This window comes from Ascidiella aspersa, chromosome 5, assembly GCF_963924565.1.
Source record: "Ascidiella aspersa chromosome 5, kaAscAspe10.2, whole genome shotgun sequence".
NCBI classification, from domain to species: Eukaryota; Metazoa; Chordata; class Ascidiacea; order Phlebobranchia; family Ascidiidae; genus Ascidiella; species Ascidiella aspersa.
The window spans coordinates 32186317-32214212 of NC_139451.1; the positions used below are offsets into that span (position 1 = coordinate 32186317).

General features: G+C 34.4%; 2 protein-coding genes across 3 annotated transcripts in view; both read right to left on the reverse strand.

Annotated features, from left to right (window-relative positions):
- The window catches only part of LOC146146377 (kelch-like protein 23), a 50940-nt gene extending 36574 nt beyond the window's left edge, over nucleotides 1-14366 (reverse strand). The window contains exons 1-11 of the mRNA XM_083390739.1: nucleotides 14255-14366; nucleotides 12252-12375; nucleotides 10826-10976; nucleotides 10395-10612; nucleotides 9705-9851; nucleotides 9194-9296; nucleotides 8573-8664; nucleotides 5900-6080; nucleotides 4510-4653; nucleotides 2713-2877; nucleotides 1374-1503 (exon numbers count right to left, since the gene is read on the reverse strand). Coding sequence (XP_083246865.1) covers nucleotides 1374-1503; nucleotides 2713-2877; nucleotides 4510-4653; nucleotides 5900-6080; nucleotides 8573-8664; nucleotides 9194-9296; nucleotides 9705-9851; nucleotides 10395-10612; nucleotides 10826-10976; nucleotides 12252-12375; nucleotides 14255-14331 — 1532 coding nt within the window. The 5' untranslated portion in view covers nucleotides 14332-14366. The remainder of the gene's footprint in view (nucleotides 1-1373; nucleotides 1504-2712; nucleotides 2878-4509; nucleotides 4654-5899; nucleotides 6081-8572; nucleotides 8665-9193; nucleotides 9297-9704; nucleotides 9852-10394; nucleotides 10613-10825; nucleotides 10977-12251; nucleotides 12376-14254) is intronic.
- Nucleotides 14367-18621: 4255 nt separating this feature from the next.
- Nucleotides 18622-27896, reverse strand: part of LOC146146381 (kelch-like protein 7) — a 43496-nt gene continuing 34221 nt past the window's right edge. For both annotated transcript variants that reach the window (XM_083389875.1, XM_083389874.1), the window contains exons 8-12: nucleotides 25586-25766; nucleotides 24685-24828; nucleotides 23089-23253; nucleotides 21009-21138; nucleotides 18622-20394 (exon numbers count right to left, since the gene is read on the reverse strand). In XM_083389875.1, the coding sequence (XP_083246001.1) occupies nucleotides 20289-20394; nucleotides 21009-21138; nucleotides 23089-23253; nucleotides 24685-24828; nucleotides 25586-25766 (726 nt within the window). In that variant the 3' untranslated portion in view covers nucleotides 18622-20288. The remainder of the gene's footprint in view (nucleotides 20395-21008; nucleotides 21139-23088; nucleotides 23254-24684; nucleotides 24829-25585; nucleotides 25767-27896) is intronic.

Below are 27896 nucleotides of genomic sequence, written 5' to 3' on the forward strand. Positions count from 1 at the left end.
AATTGTCAGAAAAAATAATTTAGCATAAGCAAAAAAGACGTAAATAGCGCAGTACAAAAATCACATTTACAAAACTGTCAACTTCGGGAAGTGCCATTAGACGTAAAAAAATAAACGAAAAATACGAAAAAACAAAAAATGAGATCCGCGCAAAGAAAAAAACGCTAGTTTTTTTTTGCTACAACATAAAAAAATTAGACAAAAATATAAACTTTTGGGCATGACTTCTGAAAGAGAACATATTTTACGCTGTTTCGGTAATATTTTTTCGACCAGAACGCCGTTCTTCACCGTTGTTCCGGCTTTGTTTCACGTTTGGTGGTTCGGGATAAGTAAAAAGTGAGGAGCAACTCACTTCGGTTTGATAACTGTTTATATATTGACAAGCATAAAATCAAGCTTACTTGCCGCGATAACATAATCTGAATTAACTTTAAATTTCATCGTCAGAAACAAAACAAACACAGCCCAAAATTAGGTGAATAAATCATAAGCTAAAAAGATAGAAAACTAGCAAGTTACGAACGAGATGAAACAAAAACTTTGTTTAAAACCTAATATAGATCAAAGGCACGATCAGAAAATGCATCCCATCATGAAACACAAGAGTGGTGTTGACATCCACTTATTTCAGGTTAGGCATTATCTGACTGGCAAAATGCGATTACATTAATGTTGACAACAACCTGGCTCTATTAAGTAAATGGGCACTGGACAGTGGATGACAAATAACTTTGTGGAATTGGATAAACGAAATATTAGGTTCTGCGCGATTTAAACTGCAACAATACAACCACGGATGTCAACATCATCAGTGTGGAAACAAACGGTCCACTTGTTTTCTTGCGGGTCGTAAACTTCCACCGATTTCTCGTTGTATCTGTGACAAGATGTACAACAACGATATAAACAATTTGTTAAACTTTGGCAAGCATTATTATTAGAAACAATCAGTTACATTCTTAACCGACGAATATTGTTTAGCCAAGTATTAATGCCGAAAACCATAGGTTAAATATATCTAGAAAACATAAACGCCAAGAAAAATGAGTTTCACATCGGGAAAATAGAATTGAAGTAAGCTCCAATCTGAGCCCAAATACAATTAAGAAGCCATTTAATTATTACTCTAACCTTACTTGTGCTTTTTATGACAACAATGGTAAAAGTGAATTCTTAAAGCATTTTTTGTTTGTTTTAATTGCAATTATATCTGTGTCCCGGGCGAATAGCAACAAACCCATCATTTTGTTCGCTTTTAAAAAAATGTATAAAATGATGGAACGCAACAAAAATCCCATGTGTACCGATTTGATTGATATTTGTAGTTTTTATTCACGGTGGTCAAATTCTTTACCAATCGGAATCCTCACCCGCAAATAACATGGAGCTTTCCTTGCAACACACAAGTTGCATGCAACCACCGTCCAACGTTGGTGGGTCGAACTTGAGTCCATGATTTGCTTCTGGGGTCGTATCGTTCTACTGTGCTTAGCTTCCCACCTGGTTAAAAAGCACAATTGGGAAAGTATGGACAAACTTATTTTATTTCAACACTTGTTTTGTCGGTTGTTTTCAAAAAGCAAATCATGGTCCCTGTTTGACAGAGTATTTTATATTTGGGTTAAATCATTTGTTTGTCGGTTCGAAACTACTGCACGGTTTGAAATGTTTAGATGCCTGTCAACCACAGGTAGAAATTTAAAATGGCGCTTTTCAAACTCATCATATGACAAAAAAACGTTAAAAATGTATTGCAAAAATTATCCCAGTGAAGTATCGCGCTAAAGAGATGTTTTTACAAAGTTTATGGAAATGAAATGTTTATTTTTTCAGCTAATGGCGACGTCATCGGCAAAATGTTTTGTATATGTAATATTTAATTGCATTTTACTCCTTTGATTATGATCGTTGGGCACAAAACTAACCTTAAACAATAAAACATAATATACGTTAACAACATGAGGTAACTAAACTTCCTAACGCTAAAGCAAATTGAGCCAACTGTTTTAACCTGGAAAAATATAAAAGTTTTAATTTAATCGATTTGAATGTTTGAGCCTAGCAATGACGTTTAATATTCTAATATATAAAATGTCGACTATCGATATCCGAATATAATGTCAATTATCGGACATCCCCAGTTCAGAGTACAAGTTGACCTGATGTGTCGTGATATCTACTTTATACACTGAACAGTTGTTAGCTGGGCACATGCTACGCAATATTAAGTTCCTCAATACCTCTTGTGCATTTTGTTAATTGGGAAAACGTTAAGGATTACCGAGAGGGGGTAAACAACCGCCATTACCTAGTGGCCCACGCATAACTTCGTTAATACTTAGTGTGTCGTTATTTTCAAGTGGGACAACAATGTTAAAAGCTCCAGAGCCTCCCATATTCATATTGGGATGCTTTTAATTGTGGTTTATGATCAGAATTGCGCAAATGTAACCAACTGATTTTAGCAACATTCGTATTATTAAATTATAATAATTATATTTCAGACTCTGTTCAAGATAACGTCGTGTCGTCGTCTCTATTTCGGGTAAACTTTAATAAAAAAAATCTTTTCTGCTGTTTTACATGTTTTTTTCGTAAATTTTGGACACAAATCAATGAAAGTAGTTAGTTTTGCACTTGTTGGTTGTCTCGATAAAATATTTACGAGCCTATTAAATGTTTAATTAAGAAGATAAACAATACAATTACCATTGTAACCGCAAGTTGCGTAAATGTTTCCTTGAAACGCAGCAACTGATAAACCTGCTCTAGCTTCATTCATGTGTTGAATTGCTGACCACCGATTATCAGAGAACTTCTCACATGAGTTGAGGCGTGATGAGCCGTTCCATCCACCAATAACAAAAAGTGAACCTGGAAAACAACAAACAAAAACTTAACACAAAAGTTTAATATTAATAAAGGCTATGCTCTACTTTTGTAAATTATCAAAACAGCTTCACATCGATTTTAAGTAGCCAGAACTGGCAAAAAAGTGTAACTTGTATGCCAGCCAAGTCCTATTGTAGGTGTACATAAATAAATAAAATTTGGGAAGGTTAAAACAACGTTGACAAATGTTTCAAATCATCCTACGAAGCCAATAACCTTATACATGCCTTATTTCCTGATGCGCGCAAATATTTTCCGTATTTTTGATATGGACATAACATCGAAAGCGGGTCTATTCTAAATGCTCGCCACTTTAACATAAACGATAAACTTATCGTCATTTCTGGAAATATGTTTTTTCCGATTTTATTTCTGACTATTATAGGCTAGCGCCTGATTTTTTATAATGGTAATGTGGTGTTTCTCAACCCAGAAGTGTCGACCAAAAAATTGGTAAATTGGGTCGATGTTTGACTTAGTTTGGTCGCCGACTGCAGAACTTCACATTGTTAGATTGATTGAGATTAGTCCAGGGAAGATTTCTCATTTCTTCTTATTTTGAGCAAAATACAGTAGTAACACAAAGATATGGCTCATATTATTTTAATTCTAACTCATTTATGCTTTTATCTTATTCGATTTTGTCTACTTGAAGCTTACAAAATCTTCAGTAACTACGATTGGGTCGCCAAAGCTTTGTTTTTATACATACGCTTAGTATTTAGGTCGCCGCGAAAAAAAAGGTTGAGAAACACTAAATACGTATTTTGCATAAATCGATAACATTTGCATACTTTTGCCTCAGCAATACCGTCAGCAATACCTGCTAACCCAAAACTTTAACAAGATAAACGCACTGTTTGTTTTTGTGGACACCTAACAGGTATGGGTCTAATTGCCTTCACCATTTGTTTGCCAAACGCATCTTGGTAAATATCTTTGTAATGACTTATGTAACATCTTGTGTCGTTTAAACCGCGTGTACTGACTGCGTCACGGGTCCTTTTTTAACAGTTCACCAAATTTATACGCAATTGTTTTCGCTCTTTCGCGTTGCCGCCGTCTCCTTTACAGTTTTTTTTTGTTAATTTGCACATTTGAGCACGAGTTTGACGATAAAAGCAGATCAATGTTACGTTTTGAAATAACTTTGTAACGTCGTGTTTGAAAATCCTGGCACTCTTGTATCCTACTGTTCGTGGCAGGACTGTGAGTAGGTGCGAAACAACCAGAGTCGGACTCCGGCCAAATTAACGCACCCGGTCGAGTCCCGTGTTTGGCTCCGACCCATAGCCCTGTAGTCACCGATCTAGGTAAAAAAAAGGGTGGATATACAGCAATCCACTCATTGGATGGAACTTCACATTTACAGTGTGATGCATTTTTAGTTTCGAGTGCAAGAACAAGTTGGACTCCAGACAGTATAGTCTCGATTTATCGCACACCAGGTGCAATATCTCTAGTCCGTAGGCCTGGTGGCCCGCAAACATAACGCGAAAAAGTGTGGCCCGCGATGCTGTCAATCTTGGACCACCCCGGCTTGTAGGGTGGAAAGTTGGCAACACTCGCAAACAGCTGATAGCGATGCGAGGTAAAGTCAACTTTCACCCTTACCTTCAAATTCGACCATTGCGTGGTTATATCTCGGTTGCATCAAGTCAAGTCCCTTGCTCCAGGAATTGTTGTCGGGGTCGTAGATGATACAAGTTGATAGAGGCATGCCGTTTTCGTCAAGACCACCGGTGATGTAGATCAAACCTGGGTTGAAAGCAAAAAGTTATAGCTTTAAACAGAAAAAAAGACGCAACAACGAAAAGGCGAACTTGTAGAAAAATGGTTATTTATATTATCCAAATATTGTACTCGGTTAATTGTTAATACGTCATATTTTGTCAAATACGATCAAAAATATGACATTTTGAAACAGATTACATTTAAAATGCGCAAAAATTGTCACAATATGGTGTCGCGTCATATGAAATAATTAGTGGATAATTTGCAATTTATCGTATTGCATATTTTTACCTCGTTTGTTTTCACATAAAACCTGTCTTTTATCGCTATGACGTAATGGAAATTTACCGTTATTTTGCCGCACGTAAGAACTTGCTAACCAAAACATTCCCAGCAAAACGCGCCGCTGTGATGACACACATTTCCGCTGCCCTAAAAAAGGTTTTTCGTGCTATGACACGCAACCTGTTTCCGTCATGCGAAGTGGAAATATATTTATGTGTCGGCGTTTCGATATACCAGTTGGTCGCCAGTTAAATACAGGAAGGTTGTGTTGCTTGCCGGCTTCTGGCTGGCTTGCTAAGCACCAGCCAACAAACACTGTGTGGATTTGTAATCAGACTACAGCAAATACCTTGAAGTAATAGTGTGGTTGATTGGTCGAGGCAAATTTATTTAATGAGACTTGTAATTAAACCCGCATGCTTCAATGGCGAACTTTATTCAATAGAGCTTATTCATATGATATCGAATTATAATAACTAATTCAATAAAGTAAAAAAAAAAAGAGAACCCAAAATTTGAAATATTGTCATGTTATCAAACTGACATATTTCAAAGAAAATTAATATGCAACAAAATCACAGGGTAGGAATGTTAGATACGGAAATGCGTTTCTAAAGCAAGTACTCGACCCGGCCTAGTAATGCACTGTGCCGAGTATTCGAGTTTAAAATTTTGCGAGATTGCCCGCCTCGGTTACCGAAAGGTGTTTTCCTATTTTATTACAAGAATATTTTTTACTGAGCACAAATCATTTAAATCGCAATCTGAACCATCATTGTCTTATTTGCTCGTTTGGACTACAAACGTGTGCTAATAAAATAACAAATATTATTTATATTTTAAAAACTTTGAGTTGCTTTTTAATACGGAAGACACGCGTCAGACCAGTTTTGAGCAAAAGAGTCGAACGAACAAGTCCACAAACGTTTATGGGAATTATTTTAGGCATGTTTATCATTTTAAATATGTGATAGTTGATTCTTACCATTTAAAACAGCACAAGCGGCATGATATCGACCTTCTGGCATATCGGCCAAAGTTGTCCAAGTTCGATCGATGAGGTCAAACATTTGGCAACTTTTATTGTTTTCACCATCTCCTCCAAAGATGAAAACCTTATTCATAAACTTCACCGCGGTCGCAATATAAACTGGCAAGATCGGTTGCTGGAAATATACGAACATAAGTTGGGAAAAACGCCAAAAGTTAGATCATGCATTAAAACAAACACACAATCAGGAAATATCATGTATATCAAATTTTAAGAACTAAATCGCATGTAAAACACTGAATAATAAGCCAAATAACACAAACATTGTCAAAACAGGCTTTACGTCACTGAGTCTCATGCAAAAGTACAACAGGGAAACAGGCTGACTAGTTTTTCATGCTCTAATTCGATTGTTTGAGATTGGTTAGCAGAGGTCGTTTATGGAAGTCTGCCTACATACGATTTCACTGGATCTTTAAATATGTGAGTAATAAATTTCCGATTCTACAATTTATCGTTGGATGCTCTTTTACTATGTTTCAATTGAAACCAAAACTAGAGATTAATAAAGTTCAATAAACATGTTCGCTCTTCCAGAGAAATCACAGCCTAAATAATGTTATCTGCATTTACACTAAAGTTTATAGTCAAGCGGGGTAAAAAAAAACAATTTTAGCTAACTTGTCTGCCTAAGTTTTGTTTTTCGCAACAGAAGTGTAATTTTTCATTCTTATTAAGCTTATGGGTCTACCTTTCCAACAACATAAAGGATTTTTAATTTTATTAAAAACTAAAAAAAATATTTTACAAAATCTGTTTTTTTTTTACCCTGATGAAAGGGCAAAAAAAAGCAATGCCAGGGTAAAAAAAAACAAGTGAAAATTATGACCATTTATAATATTTTATAGAAGCAGGTTTGACTTTATTTGAAGTAAATAGACTAAAAATGCTCTTTCAAAACCACAACAACACACAAATTTCATGAATACCTTTAATGGAAAGAGAATTTAAGTATAAAAAAACATTTTTTATGACCCGAATTTGCACCTGTTTAAAATATTTTTAGCAACTAATTTATCCCTGGTAAATTAAAACTGTTTCTTCACTTTACTAAAACTAGATTTTCCATTTTTTCTACTAAGTTAAATTTATAGAGGTTTAACATCTCAGGGTAATTACTTTCCTACTATTAAAGCAAATTTTGATCAATTAATCTGAAGAAAATAACCCTAGAAGTTTCTAGTTAATCTATTTTGCCTGTTTGAGCATAATAATACCTTCATGTGGTATTGATTTAGATCGCGATACACTTTGTTGAAAATATTGGGTATCGGTATCAGAATAAAATTTCAAGTCCCTATTCGTGTCCGATTAATTTCTTTAAATTTTTCACTTTCTTTTGGCACTAATGTTACCTGGTATTCATTCATTTTGGTGTATAGCTTTAAATGTTCTGAATAAAAGTTTGGTTATTTTACCCAAAGTAAATGCTTGTTAGTTGTCTATCTTAGTGTTTTTAGCTTATGGTCTACAAATAAGCCTCATTATGTAGCTTTGGTATTGGTACATATTGGCTAGGCATATTTAGTTTACTTGTTAAAACTCAAAATTACAAAATAAAATTATGGGGTAAAAAAAATTAAATTGGGGTAATAAAAAACACTGTTTTTCTTTACCCCGTTTCCATAGAACCGATCGGGGTAAAAAAAAATATATCTAAAAAACTAAAACAGCTAGGAAAGTAAGGTCTTTTTTGTTTAATAGATCAATGTTATGTCACAACACAGAATAAAGGCCATTGCCACAAAGTTTGTTGTATAGGAATTACACAAAAGTTTCTACTGGCCTTACAAATCTTTTTAAGATACAAATTTAACTGTTGTTTAAACCAGCTTAACTTTACTCAGAGAAAAAAAATTAAAATGGTTGAGGGCTTATTGGAAAATAATGTATCTTTTACCTGAAAAAGAAATTAAAAAGAAATTATATATACTTTAAGTGTGATGACATTGTTTTTTTTTACCCGAACTTTAGCAAAATTTTTTTTTACCCCAAGTGACTATGTATTTTTTTAACCCAACACGTTGTTTTTTCTGAAATTTCCACAAACTTTTGTTACCTGCAACATTATAAAGCTACCATGAATTAAGAAAGCCTTGTGAGAAGTTTGAAAGGTATACGACTTTACGTTATCACAATACAGGTTGCTTTACAGGGGCTTAATGCAATATACAACACTTAACGCAATATACAACAACACTTAAGTATTGCTACATCACGATAAGCTGTTTGGTGGCGCCCTTATGCTATAAATGACACCCAAAATAGAAGCGCAGTAGAAAAATACTTAACATTTGTTTGTGCTGTCAGCGTAATCGGAGCGAAAAACGCGATTTGGCAAAAGTTGTATAGATTTTTACCGTTAATCATATGTACACAATATGTGCAACTTGTTTAATAAATTCCCATTAAGTTTTGTTATCTGCAAATCGTTTTGTTTCGGTCAAAATTTAATAAATCAATTATTAAGTGAAGTTTTTAAAAATAGTTTTAGACTGCTCACTTCACTTTGGTTGTTTGTTGTTTTAGTGGAAAGTAACTTGTATTTTTTAATAATATACATGTTTACATATTTTACATACACAATAATTATACACCATTATTTACCGGCAATACTTCTTTTTGCTTAGTCACTACATCAATTAGAACACATTGTTTCTCTGAATTTAAACCTCCAACCATCAGAATCTTTGTTGATTCTGCTTGAGAGTAACACAATATAAATTATAAGTTGAAAAAAGCACAAATTAGCAGACAGAGAGAGATTCGTAGCAGTAGGTTACACATCTAAATTAAAGAATAAACAAAAACAATATTTATAGAATTTTTAATATATTTCTTTAGATTCGAAAAAAATATAATTAGTTATTTTTACTTTATGAAGCCAATATAAGCAACAAAACAGCTTTTTAATTATATATATTCAAATATGGACAATTTTAGATATATTACTTTAAATGACTACATTTCAAATGCATTACCGCTAAAATTGTGTCAATATTTTGTTTCACAATTGATTAATTATTTGAGTAGCTTTCACATTTACCTTCTTTAATAGCGACTAAAAAATGAAAAATTAATGAATCAGATCAACAAACCTAGAGCTATGAAAATTACATATGTGCAAAAATACTGGTATATGCTAAACATATATTGTTAGACATCAGATATACACTTAAATATATTTTGATATCAACTTAAAATAACTGCTGATTAACTAATGGTGACCTTGAGCTTGGGGTTGGTGACCTTGAAGTTTGGGTTTTAGAAGAAAATTTCTCATCGCGTCCATCACAGAATGACAACAAGCAAAATTCTCACGAACAAGAATCTTAAAAGCAAATAACAACATAGTTGTAAGTTAACAACTATCTTAACCAAAATAATTCAGCTTTAAAGATGTATGCTAGTGTATATGGCAAAATCAATGAATTAATTTTATTATAGGCAAAAACTGGTGGTGGTGAATTAGTAGTCAGAACCAGATTAATAAAACATGATCAAATGTGGAATTTGTTTAGAGTAAAAAATGCCATCTTTAATTTGTTTTTATTTTACCATTAGTTTAGCAAGGTAATAGATATACACAACATAAAAGACACAAAAAACTACTGTATCGTATATTAGTAAACAAATTGAAATTTAAAAATGTAGAAAACGAATGGATTTTTTTAAGTTTCTGTAGCAGTAATTTTATGCAAACCTAGTGAGTTTGGGCAATTGGAATAACTAAACCAACCTCGTCAATAACAGTGGTCTGCAAGAATTCACCAGAAAGAGTTGAAAGGTCAAGTTGAGAGAAGAGGTTAACAAAATGATCCCTACGACTGGAAAGTTTGAAGTGAACCCATTGAATAATTCCAGTGAAAACAGACTTTCCTTGCTTCTAAACAATAAGCAAAAAAAACACAAACTGTGAAAAATTTGAAATCGTCACTAAAAACGAAAACTGTTGTAAGAATATATTTACGGTTTTGAGAAAAACGCAGTTTTTTGTTTTAAAATTCTTTTTTGGGTTGGCTTGAGTCGTACAAAATCCTAAAACTGTCGTAAATGGACACATACAACACTTTTGAGATTTTTTTAAGTAACACATGCTTCTACTACACTTTTAAGAAATTTATATCTCAGACTAAAGAAGCTAGAGATATGGCACTATTCGCAAAAAAACGCGCAACAATTTCATTAGTACAAAAATCCTAAAAAAAATTTGGCATATTTGAACTTACAACAGTTTCTTTTATTAGCAACGGAATGCTTCTGCAAGTCTAAGTATACATATCTGTTAAACACAAACTGGCATTTAGAATAAATAGACAAGCTGATGTTAAAATACACAACAATCCCAAATCAGCGACACCCGTTTTTAAATCTTATCTTTATAATTTCCAGCATAATTTTTTAAAACAAAACGTCATACTAAAGTTACCTTGGTATTTTGATGATTGATTATTGCAGAGATAAAGTCAAAATCCAATTGTTTAAAGTCGTCTTGTTGCACAACAGCTTCAAAGTTGTCATGTATCACTTGTTTTGCTCTTTCCTCTATTTCGGTGAGTTGGTATTGCTGAGCATGAGCCAGGATTTCCAAGCAATTATCGACACCCACCATTTGCAAGATGTACTTGGCACAGTTGGATTTAAGAACTATAAAAAACAAAAAGTGTGTTAGAAAATTTAATTAAACAACTGAAATTCCCAATATTGGTATGAAACTTAAAAACAGAGACTATTGTTAATAATTATACAGTTAAAATTGTTAAATAGGACATTACATGCTGGAATTAAAACTATTCTGCATATTTACTCACTTATAATTAGGTAAAGAAATAATAAATCAAAATAGATTAATATTAATACATTCAATCTGTGTGTAGTCAGCATCCTCATGCAATTCCAATGCATTCTCATTTGTAATCTGCACATCATTAGTGTAAATGCAATTCAAAAGTCTCTCCAGTTGTTCATCTGTCATTTTAAGTTTGATCTCTGCAGCAAATTGTTCTTTCATCTGAACAGTAACTTGTGATAACATAATGTGGATTCATATTATCTGGCTAGTGTTATTATTTAGTACACTGGTGGCCCGTGACATCAATGTTTGTGGCCTGCAGAGCATTATTATTGTAATGCGTAGCGTTCAGGGGTTTAATAAAATAAATATAAGTGATTACGAAAAGCAAGCATGTTTTAATTGTTTCGTTACGATTACATTTTTTCGAGTTTGACTATTGAATAAACCGGTTTTCGATCACTCATCAAACTCGGATGCAGGGGTTTGGCAAGACAGCCAGGCAACTTTTTGTTATGTTTTAGACCAGTGGTGTTAACCAGCTTTATGCAATTGTCCAGTGCCTTGCATAACAAAAATCGTGCATAAATTTTCCTGTTTCATCTAAATTCGATTTAATTTGCACAAAAGCGCAAAAGCATAGCATCAGGTTTCCTGAGCTTATGTGTATTAAGACGCTGCCTTTTGAAAAAAATTAGTTTAGTCATCTTTGAACATTTATTGGCAATCAAACAAAAATCCATAATAATGCCCCTGGCTGCCTGTAGCAAAGTGCAGTGCTCTTCAACTGGTGTGCACGGTGCATCCTAGGGTGCATCAAAATATGTATAGGGCGCACCAATACAAAAAGGTATACAAAGGTGTATCACAAACTTTTAGTGTTATTTGCATAAAGTTTGAATGCTGTTTTATGACAGGCAATAGTACTCGCAAGCAGCCTGTCGCCATAATCGAACTCTCAATGATAGAGGGTAAAACTTCGGCAGCTCCGCTCGGTTTAATTAACATGATTGTATTAATATGCAAATGATGTTTCATATCGCTTTTTACTTTTTAAGGAAACAGGGTACATGAGTTCGTCACAACAACTTTAAGGGTTCACCAAACCAAAAAAGGTTAAAGAGCACTGGCTTTGTGTATGTGGCCCGCAAACTATATTTAAAAAATACTATGGCCCGTGATGGTGTCAACCTTGGATCACCCTGATTTAGTATATAAAATAACAAAGATAATTTTTTTTATGTATTAATAGAAAAGTAAAAAATGGCAAAAACATAGCAGGCAGCACAAAAATAAATCTGATTTTGCTGGTTGAAGTAATTATAATTATGGTAACAAATAAGAATCAAATTGGTCCATCTTGAAAGTGCAAGAGCTGAAAACATAGCTTTTACAACTAATTTATAAAGGTAGGAATTAATAAACCCTTAACAGACAATTATTTTACATAGTTCAAAAAATGTGTATATTACTTCCTTATTAATTATAACTTACCGGAGTTAAAAACATTTTGCAAAAGAACTCTGACGTAAGGCCAAGCACAACTCTATGAACCGCGAAACATTTGGTTTCCGCCTTGAGCGTTGCATCACAAAATTGCTTTTCAAACTTGCGATCACTAAAAACAGAAATTCAAGAAGGCGATTTGAATAGGTTGCTGAAATGTTTACAATTACCAGAGGAGCTGTTTTTAATTATGCCTGGTAGCAACAGTTTATATATAGTAATTCTTATTTAAGGCACCTAGCAAACAAGTGAAATGATTCTACATTTTTGCACTTTAGCCCCTTATGATAACCCAGACAGCCAGTTGTTGACTTCTAGACAGAAAATGTTTTGATACCTGGAATAGCTTTTCACAGAACATAAGCCGTTCTGTTTATTTTTACATTTGACTTAAATTGAGTCAAATTGCTGAAAAGTTAAGTTTTCCGAAGTTTTTGGATTGATTGGAGTTAGACATAAAATTTAGAATATATACCAGGTTCAAAAGAGATTATTCATTAGTGGTTATTTTTACAACAATGACAGTGATAAGTTATGTAGCTTAGAAACCATAAACTAATAAAAAAAACTAATACTGAACATTTGATCCAATATGTTCAGCTGGGTTATATTAGACTGCGAATATTGGTGTTGCTCAAAGTGGAATACTGGAACATAAAAACAAAGGTCGACATATTTGAATCCTAAACCTTTCTTTATTTCAGTCAAAGAATGACAGAGCTGCTGTCGTAATGCATGTTTAAGTAGGAGGTGGTTACGGTGCTTTCTATAATATGCTTAAATTGGGTACAATTGCTTGGCATTTTTGTTCAACCAGTAATTCTCAACCTGTGGTACGCGAATACATTTTAGGTGGTACGCAGTATTTTTTTGTATAAAAATTACAGTTCTACCAAAAGGTTAAGCATATTTTTGTATTGTAGGCCCAAGAAACTATACATTCATCACAATTATTGTATAGTTAAATATTTTATGCTTCATCAATGATAGGAATTATTATCTTTCCAGAACGTCTATGCAAATTTATTTTATGACATCATAGCAAAACAACAAAGAATCACAAAACATGACTACCGGTATCTTGCAAAGTTAAAAAAGGAAACTTTTTCGAGAGTAGTGGGCCGCAATTTTTTCGAAACTTACGGGCTAACTGATCAGCTAATTCGCCCCTGTTAATAATCCTATAACAATTTTGAGTAAAGATGAGTTTTTCAAAAAAAAATTTGTCGCAACAAGATCATAGATCCTAGAGGTGGTATGCGTTAAAAAAAGGTTGAGAACCACTGTGTTAAACAGTTACGGTGCTTGAATATGTTACCGTTCAGTGGGGTCCGTTTGATTACAATATTTAGGACAAAAAAAGTGTTACAGTATTCAGGGCAAAATCAATTACTATGTGATGTGCCACTATGTTTAATGCCAGGGATAGTGATTTCACATTTTCATGTGCACTTCCACAGCTAAAAAATAATCCAAGGCAAAGTGTGAAATAAGAATTCAACGAAGTATGATATGGGGTGATTCATGTTTTTATTGTCGTTATGCATTTCAATGTCTGCAAAATATCCCAGAACAAACATTGTTTGCAATTTTTTTAGTTAATGCAAACTTATTTTTTTTTATTGTGAGAAAAATGCTAAACTGGGATAATTTAAATGAATATTATTTCTTGGAAAATTAAATCCAATAATAAAAGTTGAACTTAAATGTCTTTGAACGGGTTATTGCAAACCTGCAATCTAATTAAAATATTGTGCTGTATTTATTAAAATTTATAAACACTTGGTAAAAATATTTAAATCAGTAAACAAGTTGTTTGTTTTGAGTAATTTTTAACCCGGTAATACATTTTGAAACTTGCACTAGTAAGCACAAATCTTCAAGATTACACTAGAATTTATTGCAAAAGCTGTGGACAGTACTTAAAAAACTAAAGTTTGACAAACAGGCAAGCTGGGTAATATGATCTTTCGAACAACTAACTGACTTACTGATTGAGCAGTTCCAATATATCAGGCTTTTTTGTGAAATCTTCTTGAAATGTTGTCAAGACATCTGCTGTTGCCATGTTGAAGTGTGAAAAACTTACAGGACAAGAGTACTTTAATTATGGGCTAGTATTGGATGCAATACAATAAATTGTTGTAAGATTTTCTATTCATCAAATTTTAAAACGTTGAAAGTACAGTACAGCTTACAAGCAACTTGGCGCTACGTAAAATGAACAAACATTGGCACTGGTCTAGAATTGTTCCACATTTATTTTGACACTAACAAAACGAGTTGTCAAAGTTAAAATTGCAAGGAAGGCACAAATATGTAAGAATAAATATAATAAGAATAACGCTAACTCGCACCCTAACCCAAACATTGTTAGCAATATGGACGCTTGAACGAAATGTGGTAGGATTCTAGACCAGCGCTCATGTGGGGGTCGTCTTATTATTTGTTCTATTTTGTCGCAGTTCTGTCACCATAAATTTGGCCGCATTCAGTCACACAAAGATGTTATTTTCATGCTGCTAAGTAAACACGTCGGTGCTAAACAATTATATGGTAAAGTGATGTGTACAAAGGCCAAACAAGACTTAGTGAACTGGCTCTTAACCTAACCAACTGAATGTATAACTGAACTGAACGCAACTGGACACACTGCTGGAAGGTATGGCAGATTTTGACGGGATCTCGCGAGTACACAGGCAAAAAATAAGGGGTGACCGGGTGCAACAAAGGTCTAAAAAGTGCACCTCGGGTGCACTTTATGTTTTTCCGATGCACTGTTTATTGCATACATTGCACCGTAAAAGATGCCGCACAAGCGCTTTACATATTTGGGGTGCGGTTCAGATATTTTTTCGGGTGCACTTATGAAAGGTTAAAAAAAACTCGCTGGTGCACTTGCCATACTTTCCACAGTGGACTGGACAATGGACAGAAGTAATATACTGGACTGTTAGTACTGTGCATGGACCTTAAGCTGTTTCTGTAAGTTGATTACCGTTCTGATGTGATGCAATTAATTAAGATACGTTTAATACCTTGCTGTGGTTAAGCTGTTGGAACATGTAACCTTCGAATAACCTTTAACAAATGGAGTCGGACTTAAAGTATAGCAGTAAGCCAGAAACCTTCATCAGCGGCCATTTTAAAAGTTTAGTTCCTCTTTGCAATTTCGTTCTGGGGAACACAATAGAGGCATAGAAAGTTTATAAAATAAACTGAACCGCATTTCTTTTTCCAGTAAATACACAAAATGTTGCAGAAAAATTGCAAATATGGTTGATAAATGAATTTTTTAAACTTCGGTGCATTTTTTGTATTTGTTGTTTATGCTGGCGGTAAATATGCATTAAACCGTGACGGTTGTCACCAGCCATTTGTAACTAATGACAACATAGTTTAGATTTCTATTTTTGATTGAAATTGTAGAGGAACGACGCATGTCTGTTTGTGCTTGTAATTATAATTTCGCCTGGTAAAGTGTTAAATATTTCACCTAGATACTCATTTCCTTTCGTGGCCGTTCTGGCAAATCCAGCCGGCATTTCAACTCAATTAATCCCCATCGCAGTCGCTCTTGTGCTATACAGTATGCACTTTGAAATGCTATGACAGTTTGTTTAGTTTCGATTTAGTGGAGTTCAGATAGCACGGTGGTCATGTCTCACCTGTTGAAATATACAAAATTTATGAAATACGTTCGTTTGCGCAAGTTAGTTCTTTTAAATTTTTTTTCGCGCATTAAAAATAAAAATTTTTTACTTAATTTGTTAAACAACATTTCGCGTGAAAAGTTTTACGACGCAAAGTTTTTTACGTCAGCCCGAAGTTGATGTTGACAAGCAAACGTTACAACATGATGACGCAACAATGGTTCAGGAATCAGCTTTGTTATCATAGTTGCGATGCTTGCCGCTCATTTATTCAATGTAGTTGTGAAGTAAGCTGTTCTGCTTTTTGCTTAGTAACTACTGTAGCGCGTCGGCTTATTATTTGTTGTCATTTAATTAGGTGGCCCAATTGCAGACCTGCCACGATTGCTCGTAAATTAACACGAAGATGTTATTTGCATTCCGTAAACACGCCTCTGCTAATCGATGGCCAGGCGTGTGTACAAAAGCCTAACGAGACGGCAACTTAACTGAACCTACTGAACGTAACTGGAACTGACTGGATCTTAATTTAACCAACTGAAATAATGTAACGGACAGACTAGATTATGCTGGACTGTGCTAGCACTGTACCATGGACTTTAATCTATTCCTGTAAGTTGATTACCTGATGTTATTCAATAAACTCAGATCCGTTTAATACCTTGCTGTTAAGCTGTTAAAACACGCAACCTGAAATCACCCTTCAAGTCTACTCAACAAATGATGCCTGTTTCAAATCATGGCAGAAACTATCATCTGCCTCAAACCAATCAGTTTTAGCCCTGCAGCTAATTGTTGGGATTTGAGTTTAACGAAACTCTGATATCTCCTTAGAAAAATTAACCAAAAGTTAAAGTTCGCATAATATAGTTGTTCGTGACTATAAACAAAAACTAAAAACTTGTGATTAGTTTATGTTGGTTGTCTGGCAGTTGATTTTCCGGCACTGGTCTAGAATCGTACTACAGCGTTAAAACAATTATTAAATCAACAAAATATTTTTGTTAGGGTGTAAGTTAGCGAATAGATGTGGGTGGGTCAAGTTTCATTATATTCCTTATTTAATAATTTTGCATTTAACCTACCCTAATCCAAATAATGTGAGTTGTGGTAGGATTCTAGACCAGCGCCGACTTTCCGGTATTTTCCGAAACCGTACTGCGGTAAAGTACTTTATTGCAGTGGTACCTGCTTGCTGGTTTAGCGTACTGTGTACTTTTGACTGTATTACAGAATTTCGCCCGATCAGTTAGAAATTAATGCAGTTCTAAGCAAAAAGATCTGCGACAATCAGTGCATCCTTGATCTGCGACAATCAGTGCATCCAAAGGATCAAAAAGTCCGATTTTTAGACTTTGAGGTCTTGGACTATGCACTAATATGTGCTTAGGAAGATTAGGTTTAATAATACTTGACCCACCTAAACCCAAACCAGCAATCCCAAATAATGTGCGCTGAATTAATAATTACATAAACGCTCTAGGTCCAAATACCTCAATTTGCGACGTAACAATCCTATATACTCGGGACGAGAAACTATCTTATGCCCACCGAGTTTGTTTTTCCCCAGTGTTGAAATAGTTATTACATTAACGCACATTATTTGGTTTGGGTTAGGGTGGGTCAGGTGTTATTAATTCTATCTTACACTTTTTGTGATGTTCAACGAATATTTTAATTCATCTACGCCGGGAGTTTACCTAAAGGTCCAAATTAGTGTGCGTGCATTGCCAGGACCTCAAGGTCTAAAAGTCTAGACTTTTCCGCCATTTGATGCCCTAATTGTCGTAGACCTTTTTGCTTAGAAATGCACTAATTTCTAACGGATCGGGTGGAATTTTGAGTCGAGACTGCGTTATTGTACGTTGGCAAGGCGCGCGTTTTAACATAACAGCCCCTTTATGATGCATGCAGTCAGCCGTTCTGAGTATACAGCATTTGCATTGTGTGATAAGTTGGTAGTCAGATTAAAGTTGTTGCGAAATTCGACAGAGCCAGGATTTGTGTTTTTGGAAAAATAGCATATTTTTTTACAGATGACGTCAGAAAGTTAGTTTGACCGAAGGACCAGACAGTTCGTTTATTTTGTTTTAGATTGTCAAGGTGTTAGCTTCAATACAAAAGCCACAAATTACAAAGATGTTATTACGCCTCTATATCGTTTAAGTTGCCTAAAATTTACATTTGAAAAGTATTATATTATATTACTAAAACAGTCGTGTTAAGTGCTTTTCAAGGAATGCACACTCAAATCACACTCGAAGGGTGTTGTTGTATGAAGTAGTGTTTCCCGTAATCATTTTAAGGAACAAAAGGCGATTTTATTTCGGTTAACATCTGTTTTATCATTGCAATAATCAGTCAGCTACTCAAAAAAATAACCTATCATGCGAATAAATTAATTGTTACAATTTATTGTTTTGGGTTAATTTTTTGGTTATTTTTTTTTTTTTAATATACCACTGTTTTGGATTTTTGTGGCTCTTGGGGCCCATCAGCCGAACAACTAGATTCTAGACAAAAGAGTGCCAAAGAAAATAACCATTCCATCAATACCATCTAAAAAATTACAATTATCTACTGTAAAAACGCAATTTCTTGACGGCTTATTCGAAAATAAATGTTAAGGCCATGAATGAGAACGCGAAATCGGCCACTGGGTGTTTTTTAATTGTTACAATTTATTTATTTTTGGTTAATTTTTTGGTTATTTGTTTTTTTTTTAAGATACCACTGTTTTGAATTTTTGTGGCTCTTGGGGCCCATCAGCCGAACAACTAGATTCTAGACAAAAGAGTGCGAAAGAAAATAACCATTTCATCGATAACGTCTATAAAAATTGCAAACTACAATTATCGACGATGAGAAGGCAATTTCGCGACGGCTTATTCGAAGATAAATGTTAAAGGCCATGAACGAGAACCCGAAATCGGCCACTGGGTGGGGCTGTGCTGTCTTCCGGCAATTCACGTCAATCATCCCAGGGTCGGTCCATGGTTAAAATAATATAAAAACGACATGCGAAACAACTCACTTCAGTAAATAAGCACTTGTAAAATGAAGCATCAAACGATTTTGTAAAAAGAATTGTAAAAGCGATTAGTATAAGCACACCTGGTGAATCCACACGATTAGTTCACACATAAAGAAGGGTAAATTCACTTGTTTGGGTTGAAAATAGAATCATTTGCTTACCGAAACGCCTGAAAATTTTCAGACATGACGTCACAGAGTTACGTCATAACGTGACGTCATTGAAAGGGCAACCTTAAAAAACCTGCTGTTCTCGGTCGATCCATTGATTGCGCAAATATAAAATTTAAGCTAAACACATGGAAAAAGGCGACGGCGAAGCATTTGCGCGAAGCGAACATTCGTTTATTGCAGGCCAATTTAACCGACGCACCGCCGTCTGTATTCAGGGCTTTGATGTGTTGAATGTGGGCCTCAAAAATGTATAATTCACTGCAACAAACGATTAAGGACTATGCGTTACGATTAGGTGACATTTTCGAGGAAATTTAAAAGTATTGTACAAACATTTTGATTTCGTTGGTTAGTTCATTTCGATATCCTGAATAAAATCATATCTATCTGTATATTTAAATTGTCAGAAAAAATAATTTAGCATAAGCAAAAAACACGTAAATAGCGCAGTACAAAAATCACATTTACAAAACTGTCAACTACGGAAAGTGCTATTAGACGCAAAAAAAACGAAAAATACGAAAAAATACTAAAAGGAGATTCGCGCAAAGAAAAAAACGCTAGGTTTTTTGTAATTACATGAAAAAAATTGACAAAAAATATTAACTTTGGGGCATGACCTGTGAAAAGAGAATATATTTTACACTGTTTCGGTAATATTTTTTCGACCAGAACGCCGTTCTTCACCGTTGTTCCGGCTTTGTTTCACGTTTGGTGGTTCGGGATAAGTAAAAAGTGAGGAGCAACTTACTTCGGTTTGATAACTGTTTAAAAATGAAAAAGCATGAAAAACAAGCTTACTTGCTGCAATAACATAATCTGAATTAACATTAAATTTCATCGTCAGAAACAAAACAAACACAGCTCAAAATTAGGTGAATAAATCATAAGCTGAAAAGATAGAAAACTAGCAAGTTTACAACGATATAAAACAAAAACTTTGTTTAAAACCTAATATAGATCAATATAAGGCACAATCAGCGATTAGGCAACATAACAGTGGTGTTGACATCTACTTATTTCAGGTAAGGCTTTTTATGACTGGCTAAATACCAATATATTAATATTGGCAACAGCTTGGTTTTGTGAAGCAAATGAGCACTGGACAGTGGACGCTAAAGAACTTTGTGGAATTGGATAAACAAAATAAAAGGCTCTGCGCGATTTAAACTGCAACAATACAAGCGAAGCTATAACACTTATCAGTGTGGAAACAAACGGTCCACTTGTTTTCTTGCAGGTCGCAAATTTCCACCGATTCCTCGCCTTTACTGTGACAACAAGATGTACAACAACGATATAAACATTTTGTAAAACAAAAAGTAGTTATTTAGAGATTGGTAACCTATGGTAAGCCCTATGGTATAAGCATTAATGTCAGAAACAATCGGTTAAATACGTCAAAAAAAACACTTTTTGTCAAATTTCAGTGGGGACCCCCTGGAATTATTAGGTTGCGTCTAAACCCCACAAACCAAATCTGAGCACGTTTGGTTCAGTATTGACCGTGCTACGTCAATTTGAAAATTCAGATGTAGGCTAAAATTAAAAAAAAAAAATTATCCTCCCTCTAAAAAAAAAGTAGTCATGGTACAAATGTCACATTTCAACAACATTTGTTAGGCTGTTTTGCACGAAAAATGGCTTAAAATTTAAAATAAAGTAGATGCAGCACACATGACACCGAATGCAATTATGTCTGCGTCTAAGGCGAAAAGCAACTTTACTCGCTAAATATGAAGTTTTGTTATCTTTTGTTATCTTATAAAGAAAATATATAAAATGATGGAAACGCAACAATAAAAACCATTACAGTGTACCGATTTTATTAATATTTGTAATTTTTATTCATGGTGGTTGGGTTATTTTCCTTCAGAATGCTCACCCGCAAATAACATATAGCTTTCCTTGCAACACACAAGTTGCATGATAGCCCCGTCTAACGTTGGTGGGTCGAACTCGAGTCCACGAGTTGCTTCTGGGGTCGTATCGTTCTACTGTAGTTAAGTAGTTTCCTGGTTAAAAAGCACAATTGGCGAGGATTAGACGAACTTTATTATGTTTAATTTTACCACTTGCGGGCCGATAACTTGCAACTAACGACTAAACAGATGACACTTCGTGAACAAATTAAAAAACACTACTGTTGACAACATTGGTCTAAAACCGCTTTTTGGTTGTTGAACTAAGGGAATGTATTTTGTTAGAAAAAACGATTTTTATCGCTTGACCTGACGGCTTGGACTTGTAATTTTTATTTGTTTTTGTTTGGCTTATTATTTTTTTAAACGTATAAATAGGAGTACTAGTCAATTGGGGTATTTAAAAAAATGTATTGGTACCGTGACAGTTAAAAATTAGTTTATATTCCCGTTCCCCATACCGCATGTATTGTAAGTATACAAAGTAGGAATGTCTGATAATTTAGGGTCGGAGCCGATACCCAATGTGAATAATAATATCGGCACTCGTCCGATAATAGAACGGTATCGGTGCCGATCCGATACCAAACTAATATTGTAGTTTCAGCAACAATTTGTTATTTAACGCAGTCATTTCTACCTTAAACAATAAAACATAATATATACGTTAACACCATGAGGTAACTGAACTTCTTTACTTTAAGGCGAATTTTGTAAAATAATCGCAAAAAAAACTTGGAAAACTTCATCGATTTGAATGCTTGAGCACAGTAATGACGTTAAACATTCTAATATTGTCATCGCTATTAGTATAGACTAAACCAGAGGTTCCCAACATAGGCGGTACCGCCTCCTTGTGGGCGTTGGTGAGTTACAAGGGGGAGGGGTGGGTCTTTGTCTTATTTTGGGGACGCTGAACTCACATAAGGGGGCGTTACATCAAAGTACTTTTCGCAAAATTTTATAAAAAGTTTACATAAAAAACAAACAGAACTGTAGGTAACATTTAAGCTTAATAGTTGAACGCTAACTCTCATCCCAACCCAAATATAGTTAGCAATATAAACGGACGGACAAAATGTGGTAGGATGGCAACTTTCGTACTGCGAAATTGTAGTAGTTTTCCGCAAAGTGGTAACTTCTGGCGTAACAATTGGCTTTCTCATGTAAAGTTGTTGGTTGTTGGAATATACGTACGTGAGAAAAATTTTCGCGCTTCGCGCGATTCATCTCCTACGTCCGGTTTGTTTACGGTTTAATGCTGTCCTTATTAGCGCTTCTTAATCTTTTATGTTGAGCTAACGACAAAACTGGATTTCATTAGGAAACAATATGTTTATTCGTCAGATATTTTAATTGTAGAATCGCAAAGTAGTTTGCACAATTGTGTTTAAACCTCAACGCATTTATTGTTGTATGTAAATTATATATTCTGTTACCTACATGCCTCAGTTTTTAATAGGTACCTACGTCATTAATTAAGTTCAATTTATACACATGCTGATGATGTAATTCCTATAGTTAATGTATTTTAAACAACCTAAAATATGACTGCAGCTCATCGAAATGAAAGTGCAGACAATATGATGCTACCATTAATAATAGTTTACTGTACAGCAAGATGAGGGGGGCGATATGAAATATTATGGAGCCCAAGGGGGCACTAGTGTAAACAGGGTTGGGAAACACTGCACTAAACAGTGTTGCTAGGTGGGCGCTTGTTACGCAATATTAAGTTCTTCCTTACCACTTTTTGTTAGTTGGGAAACGTTCAGGATTACCGTGAGTAAACAGCCGCCATTACCACGCTTAACTTGGTAAATTTTATATCTCGTTTCATTACATTCTAATAACTTCGTGTCGTCGTCTCTATTTCAGGTAAACCGTAATTTAAACAAAAACTTTCTTTTCTTCTGTTTTACAATATTTTATCGAAGTTTTGGACTCAAATAAATGAAAGATAGTTAGTTTTGCGCTTGCTTATTGCCTAAGTAAAATTTCTACGAACCCATTGAATGTAAAGAATGTAAACAATACAATTACCATTGTAACCACCAGTTGCGTAAATGTTTCCTTGAAACGCAGCAACTGATACACCTATTCTAGCTTGATTCATATGTGGGATTGCTGACCACCGATTATCCGAGAACTTCTCACATGAGTCGAGGTATGATGAGCCGTTCCATCCACCAATAACAAAAAGCGAACCTGAAAAACCAACAAATAAAAAAAGGTTCAAAATGCTCTAATGTCGTAAAGTACCAAACAGCTTCACATCGATTCTAAGTAGCCACGACAGGCAAAAAAGTGCAATTTGGGATGGTTAAAACATAACGTTGACAAATGTTCTAAATCATCCTATACGGAGCCATAATCGTCTTATTTCCTGATGCGCGCAAATATTTTCCGTATTTTAGATATGGACATAACATCGAAAGCGGGTCTATTCTAAATGCTCGCCACTTTAACTTAGAAATAAACGATTAAGTTATCGTCATTTCTGGAAATATGTTTTTGCACGATTTTATTTCTGACTATTATAGGCTAGCGCCTGACTCTTTACAATGTTATGTAGTGTTCCTTAACCCAGACGTCTCGAACCAAAATTGGTAAATTGGGTCGCTGTTTGACTTAGTTTGGTCGCCGACTGCAGAACTTCACATTGTTAGATTGATTGAGATTAGTCCAGGGAATATTTCTCTTCTTATTTTGAGCAAAATACAGTAGTAACACAAAGATATGGATGATATTATTTTAAATCTAACTCATTTATGCTTTTATCTTATTAGATTTTGTCTACTTGAAGCTCACAAAATCTTCAGTAATTACATTTGGGTTGGCAAAGTTTTGTTTTTATACCTACGCTTAGTATTTAGGTCGCCGCGCAAAAAAAGTGGTGAAACACTGAATAACGTTGCTTGCGTAAATCGATAACATTCGTATAGTTTGACAATGTTCAAAAACTTGAAACTTTAACAAGATAAACGCACTGTTTGTTTTTGTGGACACCTAACAGGAATGGGTCCAATTGCCTTCACCATTTGTTTGCCAAACACATCTTGATAAATATATTTGTATCGACTTATGTAACATCTTGTGTCGCTTAAACCACGTGTACTGACCGCGTCACGTGTCATTTCACAACACTTTGCCAAATATATACGCAATTGTTTTCGCGTTGCCGCAGTCTACTTTACAGTTTTTTTGTTAATTTGCACATTTGAGCACGAGTTTGACGATGAAAGCAGGTCAATGTTACGTTTTGAATTAACTTTGTAACGTCGTGTTTGAAAATCCCGTGATTGGCTCCGACCCCATAGTCCTGTATTCACCGATCTACGAAACTAACTTGGGTGGATATACAGCAACTCCACTCATTGAATGGAACTTCACATTTAAAGTGTGATGCATTTTTAGTTTTAAACAATTTGGACTCCAGGCAATATAGTCTCGATTTATCCGGCGGCCGCAAACCAGGTGCAATATCTCTAGTCCGTAGGCCTGGTGGCCCGCAAACATAACGCGAAAAAGTGTGGCCCGCGATGCTGTCAATCTTGGAACTGGCTTATACGATTGAAAGTTGGCAACACTGGCAAACAGCTGATAGCGATGCGAGGTAAAGTCAACTTTCATCCTTACCTTCAAATTCGACCATTGCGTGGCCACATCTCGGTTGCATCAAGTCAAGTCCCTTGCTCCAGGAATTGTTGTCGGGGTCGTAGATGATACAAGTTGATAGTTGCATGTTGTTGTTATCAAGACCACCGGTGACGTAGATCAAACCTGGGTTCAAAGTAAAAAGTTATATTATAGGAAGCTTCAAACAGAAAAATATAAACCTAACAACGAAAAGGGAAAAAAAACGGGTTATTTATATTATCCAAATATTGAACTCGATTAATTGTTAATACGACATACTTCGTCAAATACGATCAAAAGGATGACATTTTGAAACAGATTACATTTAAAATGCGCAAAAATGAGAACAAAAACACAATATGGCGAACTTTATTAAATTTTATTTGTATGATATCGAATTATAATAACTAATTCAATAAAGTAAAAAAAGAGAGAACCGAAGTTATGAAAACTGACATATTTCAAAGAAAGTAAATAATATGCAACAACATTCACAGTGTAGGAATGTAAGATACGGAAATGCGTTTCTAAAATAAGTACTCGACCCGGCCGAGTAATGCACTGTGCCGAGTATTCGAGTTTAGAATTTTGCGAGACCGCCCGCCTCGGTTACCGAAAGGTGTTTTCCTATTTTATTACAAGAATATTTTTTACTGAGCACAAATCATTTAAATCGCAATCTTAATCATCATTGTCTTATTTGCTCGTTTGGACTACAAACAGATGCTAATAAAATAACAAATATTATTTATATTTTAAAAACTTTGAGTTGCTTTTTAATACGGAAGACACGCGTCAGACCAGTTTTGAGCAAAAGAGTCGAACGAACAAGTCCACAAACGTTTATGGGAATTATTTTAGGCATGTTTATCATTTTAAATATGTGATAGTTGATTCTTACCATTTAAAACAGCACAAGCGGCATAATATCGGCCTTCTGGCATATCGGCCAAAGTTGTCCAAGTTCGATCGATGAGGTCAAACATTTGGCAACTTTTATTGTTTTTACCATCTCCTCCAAAGATGAAAACCTTATTCATAAACTTCACCGCGGTCGCAATATAAACTGGCAAGATCGGTTGCTGGAAATATACGAACATAAGTTGGGTAAAACGCCAAAAGTTAGATCATGCATTAAAACAAACACACAATCAGGAAATATCATGTATATCAAATTTTAAGAACTAAATCGCATGTAAAACACTGAATAATAAGCCAAATAACACAAACATTGTCAAAACAGGCTTTACGTCACTGAGTCGCATAGAAAAATACAACAGGGAAACAGGCTGACTAGTTTTAAATTTCCGATTCTACAATTTATCGTTGGATGCTCTTTTACTATGTTTCAATTGAAACCAAAACTAGAGATTAATAAAGTTCAATAAACATGTTCGCTCTTCCAGAGAAATCACAGCCTAAATAATGTTATCTGCATTTACACTAAAGTTTATAGTCAAGCGGGGTAAAAAAAACAATTTTAGCTAACTTGTCTGCCTAACTTTTGTTTTTCGCAACAGAAGTGTAATTATTCATTCTTATTAAGCTTATGGGTCTACCTTTCCAACCACATAAAGGATTTTTATATTTTACAAAATCTGTTTTTTTTTACCCTGATGAAAGGGCAAAAAAAAGCAATGCCGGGGTAAAAAAAAACAAGTGAAAATTATGACCATTTATAATATTTTATAGAAGCAGGTTTGACTTTATTTGAAGTAAATAGACTAAAAATGCTCTTTCAAAACCACAACAACACACAAATTTCATGAATACCTTTAATGGAAAGAGAATTTAAGTATAAAAAAACATTTTTTATGACCCGAATTTGCACCTGTTTAAAATATTTTTAGCAACTAATTTATCCCTGGTAAATTAAAACTGTGCCTTCACTTTACTAAAACTAGATTTTCCATTTTTTCTACTAAGTTAAATTTATAGAGGTTTAACATCTCAGGGTAATTACTTTCCTACTGTTAAAAGCAAATTTTGATCAATTAACCTGAAGAAAATAACCCTAGAAGTTTCTAGTTAATCTATTTTGCCTGTTTGAGCATAATAATACCTTCATGTGGTATTAATTTTGATCGCGATACACTTTGTTGAAAATATTGGGTATCGGTATCAGAATAAAATTTCAAGTCCCTATTCGTGTCCGATTAATTTCTTTAAATTTTTCACTTTCTTTTGGCACTAATGTTACCTGGTATTCATTCATTTTGGTGTATAGCTTTAAATGTTCTGAATAAAAGTTTGGTTATTTTACCCAAAGTAAATGCTTGTTAGTTGTCTATCTTAGTGTTTTTAGCTTATGGTCTACAAATAAGCCTCATTATGTAGCTTTGGTATTGGTACATATTGGCTAGGTATATTTAGTTTACTTTTTAAAACTCAAAATTACAAAATAAAATTATGGGGTAAAAAAAAATAAAATGGGGTAATAAAAAACACCCCGTTTCCATAGAACCGATCGGGGTAAAAACAAATATATCTAAAAAACTAAAACAGCTAGGAAAGTAAGGTCTTTTTTGTTTAATAGATCAATGTTATGTCACAACACAGAATAAAGGCCATTGCCACAAAGTTTGTTGTATAGGAATTACACAAAAGTTTCTACTGGCCTTACAAATCTTTTTAAGATACAAATTTAACTGTTGTTTAAACCAGCTTAACTTTACTCAGAGAAAAAAATTAAAATGGTTGAGGGCTTATTGGAAAATAATGTATCTTTTACCTGAAAAATAAATTAAAAATAAATTATATATACTTTAGGTGTGATGACATTGTTTTTTTTTACCCGAACTTTAGCAAAATTTTTTTTTACCCCAAGTGACTATGTATTTTTTTAACCCAACACGTTGTTTTTTCTGAAATTTCCACAAACTTTTGTTACCTGCAACATTATAAAGCTACCATGAATTAAGAAAGCCTTGTGAGAAGTTTGGAAGGTATACGACTTTACGTTATCACAATACAGGTTGCTTTACAGGGGCTTAATGCAATATACAACAATTAACGCAATATACAACAACACCCAAGTATTGCTACATCACGATAAGCTGTTTGCTGGCGCCCTTATGCTATAAATGACACCCAAAATAGAAGCGCATTTGAAAAATACTCAACATTTGTTTGTGCTGTCAGCGTAATCGGAGCAAAAAACGCGATAGGGAAAAAGTGGCATAGAATTTTACGGCTAATCATCTGTTCACGAT